The 26,607-nt window shown below is 50.9% G+C and overlaps 3 protein-coding genes across 5 annotated transcripts; 1 reads left to right on the top strand and 2 right to left on the bottom strand.

Annotated features, from left to right (window-relative positions):
• Positions 1–3,593: 3,593 nt before the first annotated feature.
• LOC119092943 (THO complex subunit 7 homolog) lies at positions 3,594–7,673 on the bottom strand. The gene is made up of 5 exons (XM_037215841.1): positions 7,558–7,673; positions 5,586–5,709; positions 4,823–5,018; positions 4,403–4,519; positions 3,594–4,026 (listed from the first exon to the last, which is right to left on the bottom strand). The coding sequence occupies exons 1-5, from the start codon at positions 7,565–7,567 to the stop codon at positions 3,868–3,870; spliced, it is 606 nt and encodes a 201-aa protein (XP_037071736.1). The 5' UTR covers positions 7,568–7,673; the 3' UTR covers positions 3,594–3,867.
• A 195-nt stretch (positions 7,674–7,868) lies between these two features.
• On the top strand, positions 7,869–16,796 carry LOC119092941 (uncharacterized). Of its 3 annotated transcripts, none has more exons than XM_037215839.1 (11): positions 7,869–7,978; positions 9,672–9,785; positions 10,036–10,393; positions 10,569–10,724; positions 11,010–11,101; positions 11,406–11,494; positions 13,814–13,933; positions 14,747–14,891; positions 15,351–15,467; positions 16,172–16,322; positions 16,693–16,796. In XM_037215839.1, exons 2-11 carry the CDS (start codon positions 9,749–9,751, stop codon positions 16,769–16,771), a joined length of 1,344 nt encoding a protein of 447 aa, XP_037071734.1. In that variant the 5' UTR covers positions 7,869–7,978; positions 9,672–9,748; the 3' UTR covers positions 16,772–16,796. The 3 variants fall into 3 exon arrangements, with proteins under 3 accessions (XP_037071734.1, XP_037071735.1, XP_037071733.1); XM_037215840.1 differs by lacking the exon at positions 7,869–7,978 and adding an exon at positions 8,098–8,179 and having other exon boundaries at positions 14,753–14,891; XM_037215838.1 differs by lacking the exon at positions 7,869–7,978 and adding an exon at positions 8,098–8,179.
• Positions 16,797–20,629: 3,833 nt separating this feature from the next.
• Positions 20,630–25,412, bottom strand: LOC119092962 (alpha-galactosidase A-like; the record flags this gene model as incomplete). The annotated part of the gene is made up of 4 exons (XM_037215859.1): positions 20,630–20,801; positions 20,910–21,405; positions 23,359–23,579; positions 25,237–25,412. Coding segments are annotated over 4 exons (1,065 nt in total), but the record flags the coding sequence as incomplete, so codon positions are not given.
• Positions 25,413–26,607: the final 1,195 nt, after the last annotated feature.

Below are 26,607 nucleotides of genomic sequence, written 5' to 3'. Positions count from 1 at the left end.
GACTAGGGTGCTGCAAAACATTGAACCCAAAAGCAATATAATCCCGGATATGCAAACTGTCTGCTGATATGCACCTCCTGCATGTACCATGTCTAGCTGTGGAATTAACACAATATAATAATATACCCACATAATAGCAGCATATATGACTAACAGGTTGAAATAAAACAGGTTGATGATGTGTGATTTGTTACTCTGCTCATCATTTTTACATATATTATGCTTGGTTTGCAGTTATTTTTGGCTGCTACATATTTTTCAAGCCCAGTGAGTACCAGCGACTCAAATGCTCAAATAATGGCTCTTTTCATCTTGCCTTTGCACATAACACCATAGACTATGGTGGTCTTATTATGGAAAGATCATTTGGTGCACTGGACCACTTGCATTACTGCTATAAGTGTCACTAGTCACTTTTGACATTGGGTTTGTAATAAGGCCAAAACTGCCAAATTATTGTGGTGCAAAGCAGAAGCACATGGGAAAAGCTATGCTGATCAAATGAGCATCACATGATGGAACTTTCTGCATATTTTGAAAGCAAACTTTGGCAGGCATAATCCCTCTATCTTAGTTTGTGCTCATGTCTTAAAAATCCCTCTAGCTCAGTCATCAAGCTTAGTCCATGCATCTTTGACATTTCAAATTGATTACATTACCAGTCATTTTATCTTAGTTGGCCATAATGCTTAAATACTGTAAAAGCAAACAGAATATCTATAAGATACACCTTTCACACAAGACAGTGCCACACAAATCATGTGGTATAGTGAGCAATCTGTGGGCAAAATAATACATGCTGGACCAGGAAAGCAGCCTGATAGCAAAACACCTTAGCCCAATTACAGAAGCAAAAGCAAGAAGCATGATTTCCCCAGTTAGGTATGACCTGCATCATTGTACTGGTGCATTGGTAACATCATCATTCTAATGGCAGTTTATCACAAGCTCCAAGATCACTATGGTAATGATCAAGATATATCAGTCAGTGTCACATTTATTAAGTATGGAGTGTTTTTATAATGTACAAAATGTGTAAGTGGTGGCTATCACAGCAATAATTTTAAGAGTGTCTACCAAATATTCTAAGCACACAAATGAAAAAGAAACTATTATAAGTTCTGAGAAGTTGAGAGTAAAAAATGACAAATGATTTTTCTAATACATGCCAAAAGGCAATATCTGGTATGCTAGGCAGGAACGCAGCAACCTTGTTGGGCCATGTGGCTCATTGGTATACTTGAGCTTCATTAGTCTAAAGACTTCATGGCCAGAACCAAAACAAATATAACAGCCTGAAAAAGATGAACAATGCTATATTTGCATGCTTGGTATATGGCACTGGGCCATCATCAGTGATCGAAGATGATGACATTAATGCAAGCAAAACACTGTTTAAAACCAGATTGAATCTTTTGTCTATACTACAAGCACACAATGTTCAAATTGTGGCAGATGTAGCTAAGTGAAGCATGTCATTTACTGATTTCATAGTGGCTTTACTGACTTCCATAAAATTTGCCAGTATTTTAGAAATTTGTCATGTTTAGATGCTCACTCCAATGACTTTCAAATACCAAATTGTCTCAGTATTGTGTGCTTGCCAAGCAAGGACAATCTTGACATACTTGAACCCCATGATACAGAAAAGTTGGGTGCTATTATCACTAAGGGTGTCTGACAAACATAGGATGAAAAGACTGAAATTGAACACATTCCTTTCATGATCCAGCACCACACAGACGTGCCTTTCGGAAGAGGCAATGCTAGACAAAACACACCCTCAAAATATCACTCAACATTTATCATCCACAATGTATATGTTTATCACACCTTGCATAAGCATCTACCGCCCAAATCATCCAACCCAGCCACTCAAAACAGACAGGATACACACCTATTCGCACCCCATCTGTCAAATCTGAATGTAGTGGGTTAAATCATGGCAAAAACACTCACCAGTGGCCAACACCACACCCAACAACCTTCTTTCCTAGATTGAATGATCAGAATACCACACCATCTCAGTATTAATGCTTCTTGAATTTCTTTCAAACTGCTCACCAATATTCTCACATGCCTAACAAAATGGCACGCACCCACAGAAACCACAATGCAACCTTACCCACACAGACGCAATACGGGCGTCCCGCTTGCTGACATACAGAAATACGCGAGCAAACAAGGAGACCAATCAAGGGAGCTCCCCGCTCCTCCAAAACATGGAGATTCCAGATGACCACAACCGTTGTATCAGACGCCCCACCGCACCCGCACCACCTACCCGACCACAAACACGAAGCAGCACTTGTAGACAAGTCCCAGTGCTCCGAGCGTTTGCCGTAGGTTGTGCTGCCATCTACCAGCGAGACCACGAGGCCTGGGCACACGAGTGAAAGTGAAGGTGGCGCAATGCCAATAGTTTTCGTTGTAATGCACTACACGCAAGGTGCGTGGTATGCTTAAAAATTATCCAACGGTAATTTAAAAATAAACTATCCAAAGTTGTTTGATATTGAGACTGCACATGTATGCTTTATCAGAAGCCTGTTGTCTATTCTACATGCGGGCCAATTTAGAAAGCCCGCCACACGTTGGAATCGAGCGTTGCCCACATTTTCAGTTTCTCCTTCCTTTCGGTACGCAGGCGCGCGGGACGCGTATTACCAATTATGACAGCAACATTCACTTTTACCTCGACAAGCAACCACATTTCAATATGTTCCATGCCACGTAATGCATCTAGAGGTCATACCCATTGACTTAAGCATCCACAAAGCCGACTTAAGGGCGGCATTGAAAGGGTACGCAGCCAAGCGGGATACGGGAACCCTGCTGCCTGGGTCACTTACACTGTTTGGGACGGTTTGCAATAGATATTGAAACTTTTTGCAGGAATTGGGTCCGCAGAAGTTCGAACAAAATTCGACAAACTTTGCACTTTCCCGGTTATAAACTTTGCCCGTGTGTCTGGGTTAGGGAGACCCGAAATATCCAAATCGGCAACCATGCATTATGTCAAATTGCAGGCAGATTGCAATCAGTCAAATTGCAGGTGCATCAATGAAGCTGGATTTCAACTAAACTGAAGGGAGCTATCAGAACCTGAGAAGGTAGTGGTCTGTGCAATACCTGGTGTATGTATAGTGTTTGTGCAATATCTGGTGTGATATAACCGATACCGTCCGTCTGGCGCTGTCTGGAGGTTGATGGGAAAAAACAGCATGGGCAATAGCTACCAAGATAAACCAGTATTGACTTGACATGCAATGGTCTCAAAGGCATCTACTGCATTATGCCATGCACATGTGTATCAAGTTGAAATGAAAATAGACACATGCTATGATGCAGGTCGCGAGTTTTACCAGTGCAACACAAAGTGTGTATGCTTTTTCATAGCCGATATTACTACCAAAGGATAGATTTTTAAAGCTGTGTTGAGGTAGCATGGTACTGTTTTCTCAAAAGTGAGATGGAGAATGAATCACAGAGCACTAACTCACCCCGAGCAAGGCTGAGAATGTGTAGGTTCCCAGTGCACATCATTCTTGAAATCTACCGATTTAAGCACAGTACTCTGTGCACACAGTATAGTACACAGTCATTTGTATTCACATTTTGATGATGATGAGCTCTGACAATTCTGAAAACAGAGAGACCCAATATATGTAAAGAGACCCAATACATGCGATATTACGCTGCACATTTACCCACCCTGACAGCAGTCACACACGTGTAGTCAACGCTATTCGCTCCACGCCTTCCTGAACCCATCGTCGTTCCGGCCAAGGGGCTCAACGTGGTTTGCAACCCCCCCCCCCCCCTCCACCGCACGAGTCCAGATCAACGAGCACCGAGGCCGGTCGGTCACGAGGCGTCCATGGGACTGTCGGCCGCGCTGCAGTCGGCGCCTTCCTCCGGCTGCTCCTCATCCAGCATCTGCTGCAGCTGGTGGATGGACGTCACCAGCACGTGAAACTGCTTGCGGCGCATCTCCAGCTTGGCGTCGAGCCCGTCCTGGCAGGCCTGCGCGCGAGACAAGGCCCACGTCCGTCAGCTGGGCGGAGCGGACGCCGACAGCAGCGGATGCTCCACAGGACCGCCTGATCGCCACAGCTCGCCGCTCACCGTCAGCCGCCCGTGCAGCCGGTCAAACACGTTACGTTACTTTTCCGTAACGAAACGTGTTAAGTTGCCTTCAGCAATGGCAACTTGCCAATGGTAAACGCTGCCAGCGAAGAGTCATAAGACGAAGACCACAACATGAATATTAAGTTTCCCAATCAAACCGATGCATGCACACCTCGACTGGGTTTCGCTGGGCTCGTCAGCCCACTGGCCGTGCGTTCGTTGGTAATGCAGGGCCGACTACCATGCCAGAGGAGCCACACTGAAACTTCACCTGCATCGACTGGAGCTCGGCCTTCAGCTCGGCCAGGCGCGCCTCCGTCTCCTTTCTGTCCGGCTGCTGATTGATGACTTTGGCGAGTGCGTCGTACTCCATCCGGTTCCGACGTATCTGCACAAAAATTACCAGAAACAGCTCGAACAGGTACAAAAAATCCAAGATTACATGACTGACTAACGTTTCGGAACGGAGCAAGAGCATGCGCGCCACTCAAACACGCCATTATCAGTTGTTCTATATGCCAATTAGTCGCGAAGTTTCAAACAATCTATTACGGCGATACCACCCGTGCCTTTGTCTATCTTGTCCACACATTGAGCACATGTACACAAGACGTTACCGAAACTTTTTGTTCAGGTATGAATTGCACGACTAACGGAAATGTCAAACGTGTGCTGACTATGAAGACTGTACCTGTTTGGCTTTGTTTAGCTCCTCCTTCGCCTGAACTATTTCAGCTTTCACCAACTCTGTGCCCGAGTCGATCTGCTTGTAAAGCGTCTCATAGTTTTCCAGCTCAATGGCATTCATCTTGCATCCTTGCTGTGATTTGGCGATGGAGAACTCACACTGGCTCAGCTGGGACATCAGTCGCTCGTAAGTAAGGGACCTGAAACCAGGGAGACACCCTGTACCATACACAATATATACATGCATACATGTACATGTGTGTGTCAACACCAAACCATGGGAAATGGCATGTGACAAGGGATGTGCTTAAAATCTGTTAAAGAGAAGCAAACCGTCCGCACTGTTTCACGAGCACACACCAGCAGGTGATAGTCACTAGCATTGCCACCACAACAGAAGAAGAAAACATTAGCCTGGCATGTCTGCTTCTTCTGTTCATATGAAACATTTAGGACATCAGTAATTTCCACATGTTGTTTCAAGTCAACCCTATAAAACCTTCTGCTTGGCAAAATTGGGTTCAACTATCAAAATTCCCCGACACTAGTTTAAAGACTGGTGGCAGCATACCTAGGACTGTCATGATCATGAGAAGTAGATTCAGGCACAAAAGAATGGCCAGCAGTGTCTGAAGTGGCTTGAGACTAGTAACAAAAGTAGTGGCAGTATACCAAATGCTGGACAAAATAATGGAACTACGATTCAAGCACCTAAGACTGACCCACAGTGTACAAAGTGAGGAAAAAATAATGGGCAGGGCACACACCCTTCATCTCCTGATGCATCATCAGACATTGCCCACTTTGTGAGGTTCTTCAGAAACATGTTCAGCCGTCGGTCATCTCCCGTTCCGTCGCCGTCGATCATCAGCCGACGACGGATCACTTCCTCTGTCGGGCAGACCCAGTCAATCACCCAAGAACACAGATAGCTGCATAGATGCCTCAAAATACTGCAATGCCAAAAGAGCTCACCTAAAAACCACACCATGATGGGGTAAACACAAGCTTGGAAACATTTCCACTTAACATGGGCGGTAGAGCATATTGGTAAGTTAGCAACACTGTCACATGCCAATGCTCATCTGTCAATCATAATTCAAGATTGGAGACATCACACCAGGCAACATGTGAAGCCACATGTCATAATTTTGACCAGCAGCCATATGAAGAGACTTTAAGCACCTCTTGTCATGCATGGGCACAAGGTCCGGCTTCTGATATCCAAGCTGATCCTTCATTTTTCAGTTGATGAGACCTTTCACAAATCATAAATGTTTTCCAATTCCCCATGATCAGTCATACTGTATGGTCATCTGATACCATAGAAGGAAATAAAATCATGTCAACTAATGGAAAGTTATTTTATAAAACAAAGGATGATTGCGAAATATTTAGCACTTTGCAGCATGGCTCCACATTCAAAATAAAATTAAACAACAATTCATGCATATTTACAAGTCCTATCTGGTGTCACACAGCTCATTGTTATGCTAGGCTCCATTCTTGAGGTAATGTAGTAGAAACTATGCACATAAGGCATATTTGTTTGACTTCACATTAACATGTCAAAGGTCACATCACTGGTGAGTTACTGCCAGTGCATCACCCACCATACAAAGTGACATAATATGAATATCCATGCTGTCAAAGTACCCTTAGCTGGTACAGTTGACAGTGACTTAAACTAACTTATATTGTCATATGGTTTTACCCATCACACCTAAAGGTGATGCTAAAAAACTTATCTTGCAAAGTCCAGACAACCTAAAATAGGTCATCACATGCTATGCAATGCTGTTTTCAACTATCCCTAGCATCTTGCATGTATGGCTATACAGCTAGCTGGTGAGGGCCTGATGCCTGAGACCTCATATACAAAGGTACATATGATGCCAATCTGGTGAGGACTGGACTGTTTTCTATAGACAAATATCATTGTGGTCTCAGCCTCCAGCTGTCAATAAGTTGTTAAGCAGGAAATGACCTACAGGATATAGCTGTCTAGGAGACTACTTTGACCTTGGCATATACCACTATAAGAAGACCCACATGGAAGACAAACCACCACAATTGCAGGGGCCTAACAGAGGCCTCTGTTGCCTGTGCGCATGTGGGCCAGGCTGCAAACATACACATGCTAAGCAGTGTTTCAAGGAATTCTAATGTTAAAAACACTATATATTTCCACAATACTTTTTCAATCCTAAAAAATGAAATTCAAGGCAATCTTGCCTGACCTGAGTCCAGCACATGCAGGCATAATGTTCAAACTACTGATGCTATATAGGCATCTGAAGCAGCAGGTGAATATTTTGCAGACTAGCCTGCACCCAACTCAACAGTATATAATGGTTAAAAACCACATTATCCCACAGATACCTCAAGCAAGCCACCACAAGTGTGCCAAAATTCCAGCATTAGTGCAAAAAATTACAGGCTTTTAGCAAGTACTGAAAATTTTGAACAACTGACATGAAATAAAGAATTTTGAGTACAGAAAACACTGGGTTTTCTCACAAAACTACAAAACAGTCCCATGCAAGGAATGAAAAAGGCTGCTTCAGTTCCTTAAACACATTTTAAAAATTATCTACACACACCCTTAACTTCAAACTAACCACCACAGTATCACGATGCGAACGTAAGTTCAGAGAAACACGACGATACTCGAGTGGTCGAACAAGCGGCCTTTACACACAGACGACACAGACACACGAGCATACCAAATATGCTTACCGTCAGACATGACACACGAATGAATCCGCTATGTAACTTGTCGATGACGACTGATCCACGAACACTTTCAGCTAGATATGACAAACTGCGGCCTCCGCCGGCGACATCCACGGTCACGACCCGATACAATGTAGCGTGAGCGCAAGTTTGGTCAACAGAGCATATCGGGGACCTTTATAATTGTTTAATTTAAGGTACTTATTGGTAGTGTTAAAAAGGCACATTTTGAGGTGCCTTTTTGAGTGGATGGATTTTTGGGACCAGAGCACTTATCCGGTTTTGCTACAGCCCATGATAAGCAGGCCTTGTTATGTGAGCCCTGACCGCTAATTCCGACCATGCAATTGCAGGTCAGCGGCATAATTTGGTGACGAGATTTTAACTTGCCATGTGTATTCAAGATGGAGTGTCTGCTACTAAGGTATTTTTTATGGATTGGAAAGCAACGATGTAGTAGTACAAGTACAAAAACCCTCTTTTAATTAGGTAACCTGGAGATTTTTCCATTGGCATCTACTTGAATCAATTAGTAGTCATGTCTATCAATCCTGTGCCAAAATGTTGGCGCGTTGTTTTCAAAGCAAAGTTCACGCGCTTCTGCAGGACGAGTCACGCGTGACTGGTACGTGGTGTGTTTTGGGGTACTTGAATTTAATCTGGATGGGTGTAGATGTCAGCTGTCGAGCGTGGTTATCGTGCTTCCATTCAAGCTTTCTCGTACGCTAGTGTCCGTGGCTGATTCCTGCACCTTCGCATTAGGAGTTATCAAAAAGGAAAGGGTTTAATGGGAGACGGAGCGCGCATCTATGTGCCATCGAAGTCACAGTCGGCCAGCGAGTCTGTGTGGCGTCGGTTACCTCTCACCCCGATAGAGCGCCTTTAGCAGAGAATTAAAGACCATTTATCTGGCATGACCACAGCATTATTGGTACCCAACCTTGTTGAGAAATGACATTAGATGTGTGAGTGTAGTTTTGCCAAAGTTGATAGAGGCTAAACAGGGGAAATAGCCAAAACCGCCTCCAAAATAATCCGGTAGTGTGCTTCTTCTCAAATTGGATGACCTGGCAGAGTTGGGGCTAGAATATTTAACTGAATGGGGAACCACCTGCACCTTGTGACAGACAGAGGACCACTGACTTGGAAATTACCTCATGAACATGCTGATGTTGACATTATGTTCTGCCAATAGCAATATGTAATGTTTTTTAGGTTGTGTGCAAGGGCATTCTATTTGAGTTTGGGCACATGCAATGGCATTAACATTACAGGATGAGATGATGGATGACATGGGTGTGGCATTTACTCAGGATTACTCAGCTTACAAACTTAGATGTATTAATAGGCATGGGGAAAAAGGTAGGTGGAAAAAACTGCTGAACTAAGATAAACACACAAATAGGTTGATTGAGGCATGTGATGTTATACACAAGACCATGCTTCCTTTGAGGGTTTTTCTGTGAAAACAATTTGGAATCTTGTCCCAACTTTGCACAATTGTACATATACATATGGGCCAGGATGTCATACATGACCAGAATAAAACTTTAAACTTTAATAAAACTTTAATAATAAAATAAAACTTAAATAAAACTTTTGGGCTGTTGCATAGCATTCCTATGGGTGCAAAGTGAATACGTGTTTGCCCTCATGAGCACAAAGAAGAATGAAAGGATGATTTTAGGTGGGAAATGAATAGGGCATATGGATATCAGATTCAGTTCTAAGCATGATATTTGATAAATGTTCCCAATGTTTTAACCATGAGAAGACTTGGACTTTTGGATTCCCCCTTGCTCCCCCCCCCCCCCCCCACCCTTCCTGCCATGGTAATAGGCAGGCAGTGCTATATAGCCTCAGCAGTTGAGAGGGTCATAAAAGACCCAATGAAACACACACACACTCACATGAGAAGATGTTTGTCCATCACTAAGCTAAAACCATAGGGATTAGGGACACAATTCATTGCATTAGCAGTCATGAGGTGGCTGACTGGGCATTTACAGGGCTGCCAAAACATGCAGGATGTATGGGTTTTGGGGGACAAGTTAGGGTATGGAATGTTTTGTATGCATTTTTAATGGGCCTTCATGATGTGTGCTTCCTTGTTCCAGAAATGTTTGTGGCATTGACAGCCATGACAGGTCACAGCTTTTGGATCTAAGCCTTTGATCCTTGATTACTGAGGACCATGGAGAGTGAAGCTAAGGAGGATTTCTCTGGCAGAGGTAATTGCCTGTGAAAAATTAAATGGATGGTCAGTATAGTTGCTCAGAATGTCATTTGGTGTTTGACTCCTAAATACTTCAGGACATTGCATAGGAACCTGGGCATCTTATGAAGAATGTTGCATATGAGTTGCATGAATGTCAGTCCATGCTGAACATGCTTGGCTTTGATATTGTGCATGAATTCTTTCTGTTCATGCATATAATGTAGGCAATGATACATGCTCTGTGTCTAATGTTCATTTCTTAGCCCCAGCACAAATGAACAAATCAAAGTCTGAAAAGAAGAAAACACCAAAGCAGCTGAAGAAAGCTAAGTGTCCTGCCACAATGGATGAGCCTCCTTCAGTGGTTTTGGAATTATTGCCTGAAGTGCGGTTTCCAAGGCCAGAGCCAGAGGCTCATTTGATTGCAAAGCCTCTGAAGAAAGACAAAGCATGTCTCTTTATTCCTGAGAATGCTGCTGCTTCTGGCTCAGAGTCGATGCCAGAGGTTGGGAATCAGAGTGCTCCAGCAAAAAGTCCCAAGAAACTGACGAAGACAACACTGTCTGGTGTTGCTCGTGAAGACCCAGCAGTATCCGGCGCAGAATCACTTCCTGAGGTCGGGTAAGAGTTCGAAAGATCCAACTCCTTTTAAAGATTCTTGCAGTGGGTTATATCCTGGAATGGTTCGTTTCACTTGAAATGATGCCAGTTGATAGCTATAGTTGAGCATACATAGTTGTTTGCATGCTAGCTCGGTACTTCATGAATTATGTCGTGTTTCTGTGTATTGTTGCAGTGTGGCATCTAAGGGTACTTCCCGCAAACGCCGCGTTGTGCCCTCTCGGTACAAAGAGTCTGCAAAAAACCGTGCCGCCGCCACGCCCACGAAGCGTTTGGAGGCGTCTGGTATCTCCATCAATGAGAGCAGACTCTTCTCCACCGCTACAGCCAGGTAGGTGGCACAGGACCTGTGACCTGCATAGGCTTAGGACTTGTTATCGTTATAGGTCTTGTGATTCTGTGTGTATTCTTTGAGTCATTCACTTCTAATGGGTACTGTCTCCTATGTTAAGGTGTTAAGAATATACTCTACAGAATATACTATTTATGTTCTCAACAGAATATACTCTTTGGCTTAAGCCAGCCACCATGATTGCATAGGGTGTGACGTATATGCAGGGTTGTGTTGTCATCGTCTCGAATATGTTAAAATGCAGTATGCATGTTCTGCTTCCAGCACCCCGAATTCCACCATCGGAAAGAAGGAAGGAACCGTCATAAAATCTCAACCCAAGCAGCCCCCAAAGATGGCGAATTTGCCACTCTCTGGTAAGCATGAGATTGACATGCTGTCTATATCGGACGCAAAAGTGATGCGTAGTTTGGCGTTCTCGCTGTAGTTATGTTAGTGACAGCTTGCATTCATTGTGTCGATCCATGCTCTCATGCTTTTGCAAGGTTTAGTATTTCCGACAACGTCTGTGTCATCGCACTGCTGTCACTCCTGCTACGTACTGGATAAAACAGTTACGTATTTGTACATTTCCAACGGGAAGATTGAGGAAGTTCAAAATGACGTCACATGTGCGTGAACCAGTTCGGGTCTCCATACTGATCCATTTACATCTTACAGACAAAACCGCACCCAAAATAAAGAAATCCAACAAGACTGCCACCGTCAAAGTGAAGCCCATGCGCGCCATTGATGCGACAAAAGCTCAGGTTTGTTACGTGTCACTTGCGTATCTGCGTGCTGATGTCGTGAGGTAGCAGTCGTGCACCCATGTTCAGAGGAATGCCTCAGCATTAAACCGATAAGGTAAAGCTTCGGTTGTTGGGATTGGGCATGGGAATAGCAGTGTATAATGTTATTGTTCCTGAAGTGCGTGAAAAATTATGATGCGAAAAGGCAGCTTTTCAATCCCTACAAATCTACGACAATGTTTTTGAAAATACCTAATCAATCTAAAAGCTTAGGTTTTGTCGCAAGTCGTAATGTACTGTGTCCTGAAATTTATTACTCCCTTTTTATCTCCAATGATACCAAAAGAAACAAGGGGCGGCCTATGACTCATTTGCTGATGCAACCTCCGCTTCGGGTGTTGTTTCCCCGTCAGCTTTCAAGTCAGTTTTCTTGTGGACTGGCCATTCTCCTTGACCGACGCTGCTTGGACCATTTCGGCCACCATGCTCATCGAAATCTTCCTCCAGCAACCAGTGCTGTTTTCCAGGAACGGTTCGTAATTGTCGCGAAACAACCAGCGTTTCATGGTGTACGGCAACGACAGGTTCTCGGCGCCCTAATTGCAGGCTGCGCCTCGCTTCTCTGTACCAATCGGGAGCGGGTCGATAATGTGCGCTCTTCAATCATAGTGGCCACCGGGTCTGCACGCACCGGCCTCATGCCCCAGGCCACGTCAGCCGTCATGGTCACTGCCAATGAACACGTGGAGATGACCTGGGGCCGGGCGCCGTTAAAAGTTCGTTGTTTTTGCGACCGTACGAGGGGCGTGTTAAGTCGCACCAATCAGTCGTGCGTCGACACCCTGAGCATGGGGTAAGGTGCCGCCGCGGCACAGCACCATTACGGCGCGTCTTTGGCGAAAATGCGGCTTTGCCGGCGTGATAGTGATCACCCCACGTTTCTTTCAGAGTATCCCAGTTTTAGGGTATGGCCATAGAACATGCTGTTTCCGCCAGCGGGGTCACACCACCTTTTGCTAGCACTCTGCACCTGCGTCACGTACTGGCCTCCTGAAGAGGTCATACGGAGGCCGGAATCCTGCCTGACTGTTGGATAGCTAAGTTTCAGGTGGCCCCGTATTTCGTCCCCGGGGTTTTTGCACGTCCGCGACTGCGGGTCACACAGTGTCAGGAGCTACCTGGACCGGCTGCAGCGCAAAAAAAGCATGAAGAGAGGTCTGAAGGGGAAGATAGGCATTCAGAGCCCCACATAAAATGATGTGATCGCGCTCGATGTCGAAGGTATATTCTACTCGAATGGTGAAGCGTCGAAACGGACGAGAGACTTGTGCGCAGGGTACTGGGAGCACAGGGCATGAATGCGACATCCGGATCGGTAGAGGGTGGAGCTTCCTAACAAGGTCACGGACAGGGCGGCTCTTTCCAGCGTTAACCCCGTCAAAGTCAATTGCGTGAGGATGACGAGCATGGTGCCATATGCGGAAAAATGTGTTTGCCACTCTAAGAAGCTGCATTCAGCGGCGCAACGGCGGCGAAGAGTTACCATTTGCAGCGTCACTGCATCGCATAGCGTCGCTCGCTCTAATTCTGCCGGCAAATATTACGCCGGATCTGTTACTTTGCTGTTCATGCATGTGTACCCATCGGGGTGGGAAAAAGAAACGTTTCAATTTTCGGCCAACCTAAGTTAGCGTGGACTGTATATGACGCATGCTTTCCCGCGTATCAAACGAATTCTAAGCTGCTGGTGTACTCGTTGCTGCTATCTCAAGCACCGAGCACAGTGGCACGTGTGTTATATTGCGTTCCTGTATCACGTGGCATGTTCGCCACGCGATCGGCGACCTCCGTTCATGGTGCGATGTCGGTGCAAATGACATGCGTTTTAGTATGGCACTCAGCCCTGGCCCTGCCTCACTTTGAAGCACAGCTTTTGTACTTGTGATTGGTGAACCAGTTTGGCATCTCTGAACCACTTTTCAGGCTTGTTTGTTCTACGATGTAGATGTCACGTATTTATGTCTACAAATGCGTACATGTGTATCTACATTGAAATATATATTTATTTATGCATGAATATATGATATAATAGATATATAAAACTTGTATATATGGATATATGTATATATATATATATATATATATATATATATATATATATATCCGTCCCTTTTATTGCGATCTGACCCGTGTGGCAATCGTCGACTGTGGCTTAATCGCTGGTGGTATACCCAATGAGTGTTGTTTGGCCCGGAATGGCTGCTTCCATTGTAGGTAAAGCTGTGCCCATGGTTGGCTGGCTGTACCTCACATGCAGCGGTGCACCGTGTGCCTCAGACGGTTGGGGACGCTGATCGGGTGCCTGAGCACCAGCTGCTGTACAACCAGTACCTGCAGTGGACCTACCTCTGCAGGGTGACCGAGGCGTCCATCAAGAGGGAGCTGCCGCAGCTCAACGTGAGAGACACTGGCATCACGCCAGACGCGCACTCCGCCGTTAGCTGCACCTGATGGGTGTCACGGATTCTTGGATTCCGCTGTGATCCATGCACTTGTGTCAGACGCGAGGCGGTTACGGCATCCGTATTCGACGGACTGTATCCGCGGTTTGTTGCTGGCGTTAGTTTACACCGACAAGTCCGTGGTAAGACCCATCTGGAGCCCCAGCTCATCCTGCTTCTGGTCCTTCTGATAAAGTTCGACGCCAGGGGCTATGCTTAGGTGCCACTTTACGGCAGCATCAAGTGTAGGCCACCGAATCGATCCGTATAGATCACGCAGTGGTTCAAAGCGTGGGCCACTGAACCCGTCCTCATAGATCACGTGATGGTTCAGAGTGTGGGCCACTGAATCCGTCCGTATAGATCACGCGATGGTTGAAAGTGTGGGCCACTGAATCCTCCGGTATCAATCACGCGATGGTTGAAAGTGTGGGCCACTGAATCCATCCGTATAAATCACGCGATGGTTGAAAGTGTGGGCCACTGAATCCATCCGTATAAATCACGCAATGGTTGAAAGTGTGGGCCACTGAATCCATCCGTATAAATCACGCGATGGTTGAAAGTGTGGGCCACTGAATCCATCCGCATAAATCACGCGATGGTTGAAAGTGTGGGCCACTGAATCCATCCGTATAAATCACGCGATGGTTGAAAGTGTGGGCCTCCGAATCCATCCGTATGAATCACGCGATGGTTGAGTTCCTTCACCGCTCTGGTGCCGATGTCGACCGCTGAAACGTGTCCGATCGAACGCCGCGTCGCTCAGTTTCAGGCGCGCCAGCTGAGCGCGCTGGTGGAGGGCGCGCGTGAGGAGAAGCTGGAGCTGGAGCGGAAGCTGCAGGCGGTAACGCTGTACCGCGAGATGGCGCGGCTCGAGCACGAGCTGACTATCGTTCTCGGGGCCATCAACGGTGAGAACAACACCCGGGTGGGACCGGCCCTCCCCGTGGACCTCCCCGCCCCACCCGACCTCTCATGACCGACTCGACACCACGGTTGGAGTTTTTTTTTGCACGGCTTTCCCTGTTCTCCGGCTGCCACTTTCACTTGCGCTTGGGACATGACCTTCTCCCTATGACTGGGTTGTCTCCGACGGCTGGTTCAGCTCTCACGGTCCACACTTTGAGGCGGCACAGTCCGCCCCTGTGTGGGGTGCACGGCGTGGGCTGTGCAGAATGATAAATCTGGCACACGGCGATTATGCTGGCGCATTTGAGCTTTTGCGTCGTAGCATCCCCATTTGTCACAAAGTTTCTCGGGAGTTACGCCCCGGAGTGAATTGATGACATTCCCTGATCAGCTGCTGTGCCTGTGCTGCATTGTCTGAAGTTGAGGAATGTCAACGGTGCGCGATGTTCCTGCCGCGCCAGGCTCGGCGGACGCGGTCCGGGGCGACCTCAGTCGGCTGACCACCATTCTCGACGCCACGCGGAACAGGCTGCAACTGAAGCACTTCACCGAGCCGACAGATGTCGCCCGATACGCGGGTACGTCTCCGCGCCGTCGCCGGTGGTTGCGGGTGTGTGAGTGTGAATATTTGAACATCGGATAAATATATTTGTAGCGAGCATATGTTAACGTGATGATGGCACGCGGATGATGTACAGTGGTAAGCTTTTCCACCGAACGGTTAGGGTGTGCAGAGATGGAGGATAAGTTTAGTTACAATAGTGCCAAACGCGAGCTCTGTTTTACTTTCAAGCTGGTGACTTACGTCAGCTGTGTCGCAGACGCGACACCAAGATAAGTTGTCACGACTGCATGCATATCTTCGCCTTGCCTCATGGTGCAAACTGCGGGATTTGGCGAAGGCCAAATATTCTCGGGATTGATCACAGCCTGCCTGCATCATGCATTTTAACATAACCTAAGCTCTACATGTAGCTGACATCCACCTGGCTGGATGCGGTGTTCGGCATCCCTGACCAATCCCCAAACTGAGTGCATATCCCAGCTAAACCGCTCATTGCTAAACCCGTGTGACGTGCTTAGTTTGTTCTGAAGGGCATTCTTCAGAGCAGTGGTGTTAGGACAGCGTTAACACCCTGAGTACCGTGACCTCTTCCTTGTCCCGTCTGACCTGCCGTGTCCGCCGTAGAGGACCCGCTGCAGGGCAGTGTCAGAACAGCATCGACATCCTGAGTACCGTGACCTCTCCCCTGTCCCGTCTGACCTGCTGTGTTCGCCGCAGAGGACCTGCTGCAGGCGGCCGAGCGGTGCCGGGACGCCGTCAGTGCGCTGAGTGACGTCACCGCGCCGCACTCCAGCCTACTGAAGCACACGGCCGAGTCGGTCAGCAGTCTTCAGCAGGCGCTACGGGGCGGCATGGACGACACACAGAGGTACAGTCCCTGGCCCCGCCCGCCTGCCGTGTGTTCAGGGGTGTATCCGTGTGTTCGAGTGGTGTCATGTCTCTGGTGCCACGAGCACTGCCACGCTGCGGTGCACACTGCGCGCTCGGCGTGCTACCCCCAGACGGTGCGCTTCTGCTCGAGACCGCGCGTCTCCGTCGGGAGGTGTCGGCCGCTTGGGAGTCGTTCGCTGTCTAACGTCAGACCGGTGGCGGATGGACGAGCGCGACCAGTGTCAGACCGATGGCGGCTGGGCGAGCGTGGCCAGTGTTGGACCGATAGCGGCTGGACGGGCGCAGCCAGCGTGCTCACTCACTCAGGCCTTGCGCGCGCTGTGAGGCAGCTCTGTGTCTGACTGCAGGTCGGCGGAGCTGCTGCGGGAGCTGAACTCGCTGACGCTGCAGGAGGCGTCGCTGGCGGTGGGCAGCTCAGGGCAGTGACGGCGGACCGGACCCGGAGGCCGGATCGGCTCGGGTCGAGGGTGCTCCGAGATGTGTAATGGGGGGGGGGGGGGGCTGGCTGGCGATGTGCCCCGCAGCTGGTCAGCGTGGCGCTGTTGAACGCTTGGATCGCTGGTGTAACGCTGGCGCGCTTGTTGCTATTTTTGCTGAATAAAAGGTCACCCGTGACAGTTCTCCTCGGGGGCTTTGTTAATGCGCATCATTTGTCGCTGTCTCACACCGGCAGACAGTCACGAAGAACGGTGCTGCGGTCTCCGTCCCACGACTACAGCATCCATACGCCGTAGAGTTCTCGTGTCCAAAAAATGCCAGCCAACTCTCTTATTCTCTGTCTTGCTTCATCTTGCATCCTCGCGATGCCCCAATTGCCCGGGGGAGGCTGTATGCGTCAGCCACGAGTGGGCCGAGAGCCCCGTGGAAAGGGGGATCCGGACCGGGTACCCAGCGCACTTGCGCGGGTTAAAGCTCGCCCCCACCAGGCGCATGCAAGTCTGCCCCACCGTTAACCAGCTTCCTTCATCCATAGCCTTGAAAGGATCATTTCTGGTCGAAAGGGCTCTAATCCAAGCAACCAAACCAACCAACAACTGGTCTTGCTGTTCCGTTAGTGTATGAATTTGGTGGGAGCTCGGCCTACCCCAATCAAATCCTTGCATTGCGTGTCAACGGCAGGTTTTCAGCGGTACGCTGGCTGTCAACAGAAGTCGGTGGCTACTGCGTCGTCTGCTTGTCCGTGCGGGACGTCGTACCGCGGGTACCGTGGGTTTTGACGTGTGACAGCGGCTGCCTTATCACGCCTGCTCCGTGAAGCGGAAGTTGCTGGCGCCATGTAACCAGGGTCCTGAAACTCAGTATCAAATGCGCGCATTAATTCATATTACTTGTATTCATTCGGATTACCCCGCGAGGTCCACCGATGCGTCGCTGCGACGAATCTTCTGCATTCGTGCTTCCGCTTGATCCAAATGCTTTGTTAGCTTTCCCACTTGACTTGCCGATCAACAGCTGTAATCGCGCGAGACCACAGGAACGCAACCCACGTCGGCTTCAAATGATCTGGGCAATCCAGGTCGGGTCTGTATTTGAGCAGTGCGGTAGTCATCGCCAGAAAATATAGGCTCTGCGTGATATTTGGTTTTTCATTTTTTAAGCATTTAGTCAAACATAGTGGGGGCGGGACCATCACGAAAGGAATGCAAAACCGCTACTCATTCACTGCTCCGTCCGGCGCCCGCCCCGTCCATCGTCACCATACACCTGTGATGCCCCGCGTTCCCGCCACGCTGCGTTGGAATATCGTGATCGGTTCCCAGCCGGTCGCGTGGGACTGATCTGCCGTTGAGTGGCTAACGTTCATATCTAACTTCAAACAGACCATATGGCTGGGACGCCCAACGGGCCCGATTACCCAGGTCTACACAGGGCGGGAGGGAGACAAGCGCCTACATGTACCCCCTGATATCATGGCCGAGCCACCTGCTCTCAGATTCGCACATGGCGAATATCATGGTATCATGGTGTACCAACGTATATAAACATATGTATATATATATATATATATATATATATGTGTGTGTGTGTGTGTGTGTGTGTGTGGTGTGTGTGTGTGTGTGTGTGTGTGTGTGTGTGTGTGTGTGGTGTGTGTGTGTGTGTGTGTGTGTGTGTGTGTGTGTGTGTGTGTGTGTGTGTGTGTGTGTGTGTGTGTGTGTGTGTGTGTGTGTGTGTGTGTGTGTGTGTGTGTGTGTGTGTGTGTGTGTGTGTGTGTGTGTGTGTGTGTGTGTGTGTGTGTGTGTGTGTGTGTGTGTGTGTGTGTGTGTGTGTGTGTGTGTGTGTGTGTGTGTGTGTGTGTGTGTGTGTGTGTGTGTGTGTGTGTGTGTGTGTGTGTGTGTGTGTGTGTGTGTGTGTGTGTGTGTGTGTGTGTGTGTGTGTGTGTGTGTGTGTGTGTGTGTGTGTGTGTGTGTGTGTGTGTGTGTGTGTGGTGTGTGTGTGTGTGTGTGTGTGTGTGTGTGTGTGTGTGTGTGTGTGTGTGTGTGTGTGTGTGTGTGTGTGTGTGTGTGTGTGTGTGTGTGTGTGTGTGTGTGTGTGTGTGTGTGTGTGTGTGTGTGTGTGTGTGTGTGTGTGTGTGTGTGTGTGTGTGTGTGTGTGTGTGTGTGTGTGTGTGTGTGTGTGTGTGTGTGTGTGTGTGTGTGTGTGTGTGTGTGTAATATGTCAGTACCAAAATGCAGGGCCCAAGCAAAATTGAACCCCCTGGCCCCGGTGACGTTCAGGGAATGGTACTTATGATGGGCGTAATTTCACGAGTTGATTTGGAAGGGAGTGAGCGCCGGAAAATGACGTGAGCTAACCCCAAAACACGGATTTCTTCTCGGAACTGAAATACCTTCCCGAGTTGGGGGGAGGGGGGTCTGGAGCCCAGCTTTGAAAGATTTCCCCGGAACGGAAGGGGAACTACACGACTGGTACCGCTTACGCCCCGCCGTGGCTGCGTGTGCGTGATAGGGACCATACCATCAGGCTAACCTGTACTCTCGGGCTGGCGGTCAGACCGGCGGCACTCCCTGTTCCAATTCTGCCCTGGCTCAGGACGCACGTCTGCGCCGCAATGACCGATAAGAATAGGTTCGTAACGCGTGCCGTGCTTTCTTCATACGCTTGTCTGAGTGTTTGCGATACCCGATAGTCGTCATGAAGACGGTGAGGGGAGGCAGGCCGGCCCGCGTCACGCGCCACGCGCCTGGTAACGGCGGCGGAGGCGCGGTGATCGTTGACGCTCTTTAACAAGTTGAATCCCGAGCAGTCTTCGGCTTAAAGCTGCCCGGGGGAATGTGCCAGCAAGGCAACTTAATGCTCGCACTCGGCACTGCCAAAGCACCTCCAGTGCCAAGGGAACTCAGTACTCAATGTTGTTAATACCGCGTGGCATAGTGTGTGCGGGTGCGGCTGAGCGACATCCGAGATTAGTACAATTGGGTCCGGTAGTGAAGTGTTCGATCCTAAATGGTTATTAGACTGTCGATGGTCCTGCAACTGCTGCAGTTATAAGCCTAAGTGTTCTCATGCTAATTGTGAAGAGCCGGCGGTCACATATTCAGTGTAGGTGACTCGAGCCCGAGTTTCTCGGATCACAGATCCGCCTCTCTGCCGGTTCATTGTCGACGACTCGGACATTCCCAACTGAATAGCATGGGCCCAGTGATGTGAAATAATGATAGTGATACGAATATATAGATGCGTACATATTATGCATGCATGGATATACATGATATGGATGTAAATATGATAGTTATATGGGCCCAATGATACGGCAATTCAAACGACATTAACTAATTTAACGGTATGTTTCACGCGCTGCCATTTTGCGTTATATTTTAAGGTGACACCATCCGTGCGCAGAGAAACTGATCGGTCTTCGAATCAAGGCGAGACCGGTGCTCTCGTTGCTGACTGGCAGAGGGAGGCAGCGCGCTCGTTGCCGACGGTAGAGAAGCATTCGTCACACTCGCGTGTCATACATCCGCGGCGGTGTGTCAAAAGCGTATCAGCGATGGGCGCGCGTTGCAGACCGAAAGGTGTTGTAAAAGCCCCGAAGCAGGCCAAAATCAGCGAAAAGTGCATTTCACTTAAAAACGAGTGACGGAAATGCCAAAATAGACCAGAATTGAAAACGCAGAGTCGTCCGTAGAACTTGTCGGTGTCCATGCAAAGCATCGATTTTGGGTGCTGAGCCGTACACGATCAAGTGGTGCTGCCGCGTCTGGTGCGACCAGCGTCCTTGGCCGCTCTCGTCAGGGGAGGGGCAACAGGCGCGGCACGATCGCTGAGTGCCTGCGTCGGCCGCTACTGCACGGTCAGTTTGTACATGAGCGCGTCCCGGGCCGGCACCTGTGCGGCGATCTCCTGCACTGGCGTTACCACGCCGAGGTCTCCGTGACTGAAGAGCTCGCGCAGCGCGTAACCGGCGGCGGCGCCGCAGCCCACCTGGTTGGGGCTGAAGCGCACGGTGGCCGGGCTGTCGCCGAGGTTGACAACAGCCACGGCGCAGGAGCGGCCGGACGCCGTCATCGGCAGCACGGGCCGCCACCAGAGCTGCGCGTCGGCGGCGCCGGCCGCCGCCAGCCGACCCAAGACGCCCAGCGTGTCCTGATCGACCGCGATCACCTCGCTGTTGAGCAGGATGGCCGCCGAAGCGGCGTCCAGCCGCCGCAGGTCGTTGGACATGATAAGCGGCGCCGCCCACACCGACCACAGCGCCATCTGCGCGCGGCTCTCGCCCTCGTTCAGGCCGCTGTTGCCGATCAGGAGCATGTCCGGGTCGAACCATGCGCCGGGGCCCGCGAACGCGAACTGCTCGGCCTGCAGCAGCGCGTACAGCCGCGCCACGCTCACCACCGACTGCCAGTGGTCCTGGATATCGTGCGCGTTGCGCCACAGGTTGCAGGTGGCGGCGATGGCCGAGTAGTTGTGCGGCCCGTGCTCGTACAGCGGCCATTCGCACGAGTAGACGATGGGCCGGCCGAGCGCGGCCAGCTGCGCACCGAACGCCTCGTGGTCGGCCGGCAGGGCGGAGCTCCGCTCGTTGCAGCCGTCGATCTTGAGGTAGTCGGCGCCCCAGTCTGCCGGGGGGCGGGGGTGGGGTGAGCAGCTGGTACCGTTGGAGGGCTGCTGCAGGCCTATGTGCCCGCTCCGGCCCATGACATCACTGGTGGAGGCGTTGGTGCAGGTCAAGGGCTGACATTGGCGGAGACCCTGACGCTGGTGGAGATGTTGGCACGGGCATAAACGCTGACAGACGGTGTATCTATAAAGACGAAGGTGCAAACCGACGGAGGGCTGAAACGGGCGAGGATGGGGGATACAGGCGGAAGGCTAATACGGGCGGGGGCAGGGTAGGGGTCACAGGCGGAAGGCAGAGGTGGCCTGGGATGGGGGATACAGGCGGAAGGCTGATACGGGCGGGGGTAGGGTAGGGTTTACAGGCGGAAGGCAGAGGTGGCCTGGGATGGGGGATGCAGGCGGAAGGCTGATCCGGGCGGGGGTAGGGTAGGGGATACAGGCGGAAGGCAGAGGTGGCCTGGGATGGGGGGATACGGGCGGGGAGCTGATACGGGCGGGGGTAGGGTAGGGGATACAGGCGGAAGGCAGAGGTGGCCTGGGATGGGGGACACAGGCGGAAGGCTGATACGGGCGGGGGCAGGGTAGGGGATGCAGGCGGAAGGCAGAGGTGGCCTGGGATGGGGGATGCAGGCGGAAGGCTGATACGGGCGGGGGTAGGGCAGGGGATACAGGCGGAAGGCAGAGGTGGCCTGGGATGGGGGATACGGGCGGGGAGCTGATACGGGCGGGTGTAGGGTAGGGGATACAGGCGGAACGCAGAGGTGGCCTGGGATGGGGGATGCAGGCGGAAGGCTGATCCGGGCGGGGGTAGGGTAGGGGATACAGGCGGAAGGCAGAGGTGGCCTGGGATGGGGGATGCAGGCGGAAGGCTGATCCGGGCGGGGGCAGGGTAGGGGTCACAGGCGGAACGCAGAGGTGGCCTGGGATGGGGGATACAGGTGGGGGCTGCTCCGGGCCGGGGTAGGGTAGGGGTCACAGGCGGAAGGCAGGGGTGGCCTGGGATGGGGGATACGGGCGGGGAGCTGATACGGGCCGGGGTAGGGTAGGGGATACAGGCGGAAGGCAGGGGTGGCCTGGGATGGGGGATACGGGCGGGGAGCTGATACGGGTGAGTTAGGGATACACGTGGGAAGCTGACAGGTGTCCGCCCTGCCATACACGCAGAATGACTACAGGCGAGGGCGCTGCCACAGGTGGAGGCGTTGAAACAGGAGGAGGCGGTTGCACAGGCCGTCAGCAGACTCTCTGTACAGATGACCTGGTGTGTTTTCCGACTGATGCTGGGAATTTCAGGCGCGACTAAATGAGCATAGTTTCATGCAAAATGCGCCGCAATTACTCGAGGTATTTGCGTAGCCCATTTAAATGAACCTGCCCGTGTGCTGGCTTCGCGTGAGGGGAGGGCAGTCAACTGCGTATGCCAAGCCTGCTGTGCACGTTCCCATCAATCTGACTCGGGACCACGAATAGCTCGGTTGGCTTCGGCGTTTCCATCTGGGATAAACCCACGATGCAAAATTGATGTAATTAAAAATATACTACACTATTCTGTAGATGATAACAGTGATGATCAGCTGCAGACTTCTCACCGTGTAAGGATTCTTGTGCCGTGGCAGTATCAGGTAAGAAAGGTGAGGATCCCGAAGGAAATGCACGTGTTGCAGTAGGTAATATGCGGTCTCATAACCGGAAGAATTTCAAGTTTGATAAAGCAGGTGCATGCTCTGCATCAATAAGTTAAACGTAATAACTAGTGCGGAGTTTGAAATGCGTGGTCGTAGAGGCTGTCTATCGGGTTGTCCTAAGACTAGCAGTGGTCATCAGGCCATCCCATATCTTGCATAGCGTCCCCGCCATACGGCGAAAGTCCGGCTCCAGCCACACTTCCAGGTCCGCCTGTCGTTGAGCTTCCAAAACTGCACCCACCGCCAATCGTCCGAAACGCCACCTACCATCAAACGTCTGCACATCCGTCTCGAAGTGGCCGCGCAGGCCCGGGTAGCCGGCGCAGGTCTCAGAACCGATGTCCTCGTAGATACCGAACAGCAGGCCCTTGTCGTGGATGTAGTCGCCGAGCGCGACCATGCCGGACGGGAAGCGGTTTGGGTCCGGCTGAAGGCGGCCGGCCTCGCTCCGCGTGCTGGCCAGCCAGCAGTCGTCCACTATCACGTATCTGCGCACATCCGGGCAGGGAACGCCGTAGGTAGAACGCTTGGGGATGGGGGCACACTACCGCTTCCGGCCAAGAGCTGAAGGAGCGTTCCGTGGCAGCGCGGGGTGCAGCCGGTAGGTTGCAAATCTGGCGACACGGGTCGAGGTCCCCTGGTGGATCCGGAGGCCCTTAGGGGGTGCCACGTTCTCTGCGGCGTTAATCTTTATGGGAAAGAAAAGATGAGGTGAAAACTGCTCTCCGATTCGTTTGACCCCGAAACAAGAAGAGCGAATGGAAAAACGAAGCCTGGTTCTGAAATCAGGCTGCCATGAGGCGCCATTTGAAATGTGACATGACGGCGTTCGGTGAGATAGACTTTTGAATGAGATATCTCACCGTCAGTTTTGGGGTGAGAATTTGTGTCCCTCTGGGCTGCGCAGAGTCGCCAGGTGGGCCGCTCGCGGTGTGGCGAACTTGCACGTGAGCTTTTTATGGTTGTGCGTGGAGTTCTACTGTGGGGGCCGTTCCCGTACTGTGCCGAGTGCACACAGACTATGGCTGTAGCTCTGGACCTCTTTGGAGGGCCTTCCTCACAAGTTTGCGTCGGCCGCTCAAAATTTGACCAGTTATCCAAAAATAGTCATAAACAATACAAACGGCCAAAAATCGCTGCATTTTTCTTGCACAGTGCATCCTCCGTGAATCACTCAATAAATTTCCGGCGGCTCTGCTCGTGCGGAGCGTGGTTCGAGCCCCGCGTCCTTGAGATGCGCGTGACATCATCTCCATGTGGGGAAGCGTAGTCTGAGCACCTGCTGAGTTATGTTTAGCACCGAGCACTGCCTTCTCCGCGCTGAAAGCTAAGCACACCAACTAACAAGGAGCGCTGGATCCATACACGTGATGGCGCTTCACTCACAGTTGGCGCCCGTGAAGATGTGCTTCCTCTGACACACGCACAGCCCTCATCCAAGCACTGGCGAGGCCCTTATACTCATTCATTTTACCCTAAACCAAACCTAACATTATCAGACGATCACTCGCACCGACCCGCCCACCCACCCACCCCACACGCACACATACCCCACACGCACACACACATTACTCACACGAACTGTGGTTCTCACGTATGTGCCCGTCCGCCTCACGTATAGTGATGCTTCCCGTTTGTAGCTCTATCCCCATCCGCATCCGTAGTCCTAATCTACATCTAATGTGCTCGCCTGTGTCTGAAATGCTCTCAACGTATTTGCAGCATCAATTTGTATTCTCATTCATTTTCTCATCGGGGTTCGTGGTCTCCAACCCATCCTCGTAGCCATTATGAGGACCGTCCAGTCAAAGGTGGGGACTCTTGGCCCTCACCTGTGCGAGACGGATACAAACACTAGTGAAGACCACGGCTCTAGTCCCCACCTGTGACTGGGTCTTCATTTGTTACTGCGTTCTCCGCTGCCACTGGGTTGTCACTTCTCACTGGGTCCTCACTTGTAGCTCAAGCCTTCATTCGCAGTCGTAGTCACAACCTGCAGTTGACGTCTTGGCTTGTAGCCGAATACCCCATCGGCAGTCTACATCCTCATCTTTAGCCTGCGTCCTCACCAACAGCTGGCGTCCTCACTTGCAACTGGCATCCTTACCTGTAGCTGTGGTCCCCACCTGTGCCTGGTGTTCTTACTTGTAACCGGCGTCCAGGAAGCCATCCTGCTGCATGCGGTCAGCCATGTCCCGCATCAGCTGTTCGCTGATGCAGCTGTCAGGCTCGTTCTCGCAGTCGATGTTGCAGCGGAAGCGCTCCCAGGTGAGCCAGCCCATCGGCGGCGTCAGCGCCAGGCCGTTGTCGCGCGCACGGGCCGGCCCGGCCAGCAGCGGCAGCAGCAGCAGCAACAGCGGCAGCGGCAGCGGCAGCAGGACGGCCATGGCGGCGGCGGACGAGACACTGCCCGGCCGGTGACGGGCGCGTAGGCTGGGAACAACTGCAGGTGAGGGCAGTCGGAGGCGGCCGCCGTGGGAACGGAGCTGCCCGGTCGGCAGCAGTGCAGCGGCCGGCAATGACAGCTGCAGGGAACGGCAGCTCCGGGCAGGCGGCGTGGACAGGCTGTGCGGGCGAACCGGCTGGCTCTGGATTGAGGTACGCATGCCCCTGCTCAGCACGGCAGCTTCGATTTCGTTGACTTCCAGACAAAAGTTATCTGGACCAGCGGCAAATCGTTTCCCATGCAAACTCGGCGGAGTTTGTCACAAATTCTCACCCCAAAGCTGACGGTGAGATGCCTCACTCAAAAGTCCGTCTTACCGGACGCCGTCGTCTCACATTTCAAACGGCGCCTCATGGCAGGCTGATTTCAGAACTAGGCTTTGTTTTTCCACTTGCTCTTCTTCAGTCAGACGAATCTGAAATCAGTTTTCACCCATCTTTTATTCCCCATAGAGATTAACACCGCAGTCGACGTGGCATTCCCCCAAGGGCCTCCGGTTCGACCATGGGGACCCCGACCCGTGTCGTCAGATTGACGACCTACCGGCTCCACCCGCGCTGCCACGGAATGTCCCATCAGCCCTTGGCCGGGAACAATAACGTGCCTGCCGAGCGTCCTACCCACGGCGCCGCGTGCCGGAAAATGGGAATGGGTCTCATTAGTGTTCAATATAGTGCATCAATATGAGATCAAAAGGAAGAAAAAGCCACCCCACGTTCGTCTGAAAATGTCCGTCCTTTGGCGGAATCGGCTAAAGAAACAAGCTGCGACAAGGTTTTGAGGACGCGCGCTGGCAATCTTGGGGGCAGGAACAGCAATGAGCTGGGTTACAGTTCCGCATAACAGAAAGACGTTGACAGCTGCGCACAGCGCCAGGTGGCGGGCGGCGGACGCGCGAGAATGACCATCCTGCTTCTGAAAGTTTTCACCCGCAAAATTTTGAGGTCGTCCTGCCAATAGATCATCAAATAACTCTCCCAGTTCATCACCATATTCCGGCGCCAGTTCACGCTCCTGTAAATGTTAATCCATTCTTTTCATCAATCTAAAAATAATTCACGTGAAATATC

This window comes from Pollicipes pollicipes, unplaced genomic scaffold (genome assembly GCF_011947565.3).
Source record: "Pollicipes pollicipes isolate AB1234 unplaced genomic scaffold, Ppol_2.1 Scaffold_3718;HRSCAF=4362_pilon_pilon_pilon, whole genome shotgun sequence".
NCBI classification, from domain to species: domain Eukaryota; kingdom Metazoa; phylum Arthropoda; class Thecostraca; order Pollicipedomorpha; family Pollicipedidae; genus Pollicipes; species Pollicipes pollicipes.
The sequence above is the reverse complement of the archived record's forward strand: the minus strand, read 5'-3'. Positions and strand labels throughout refer to the sequence as shown.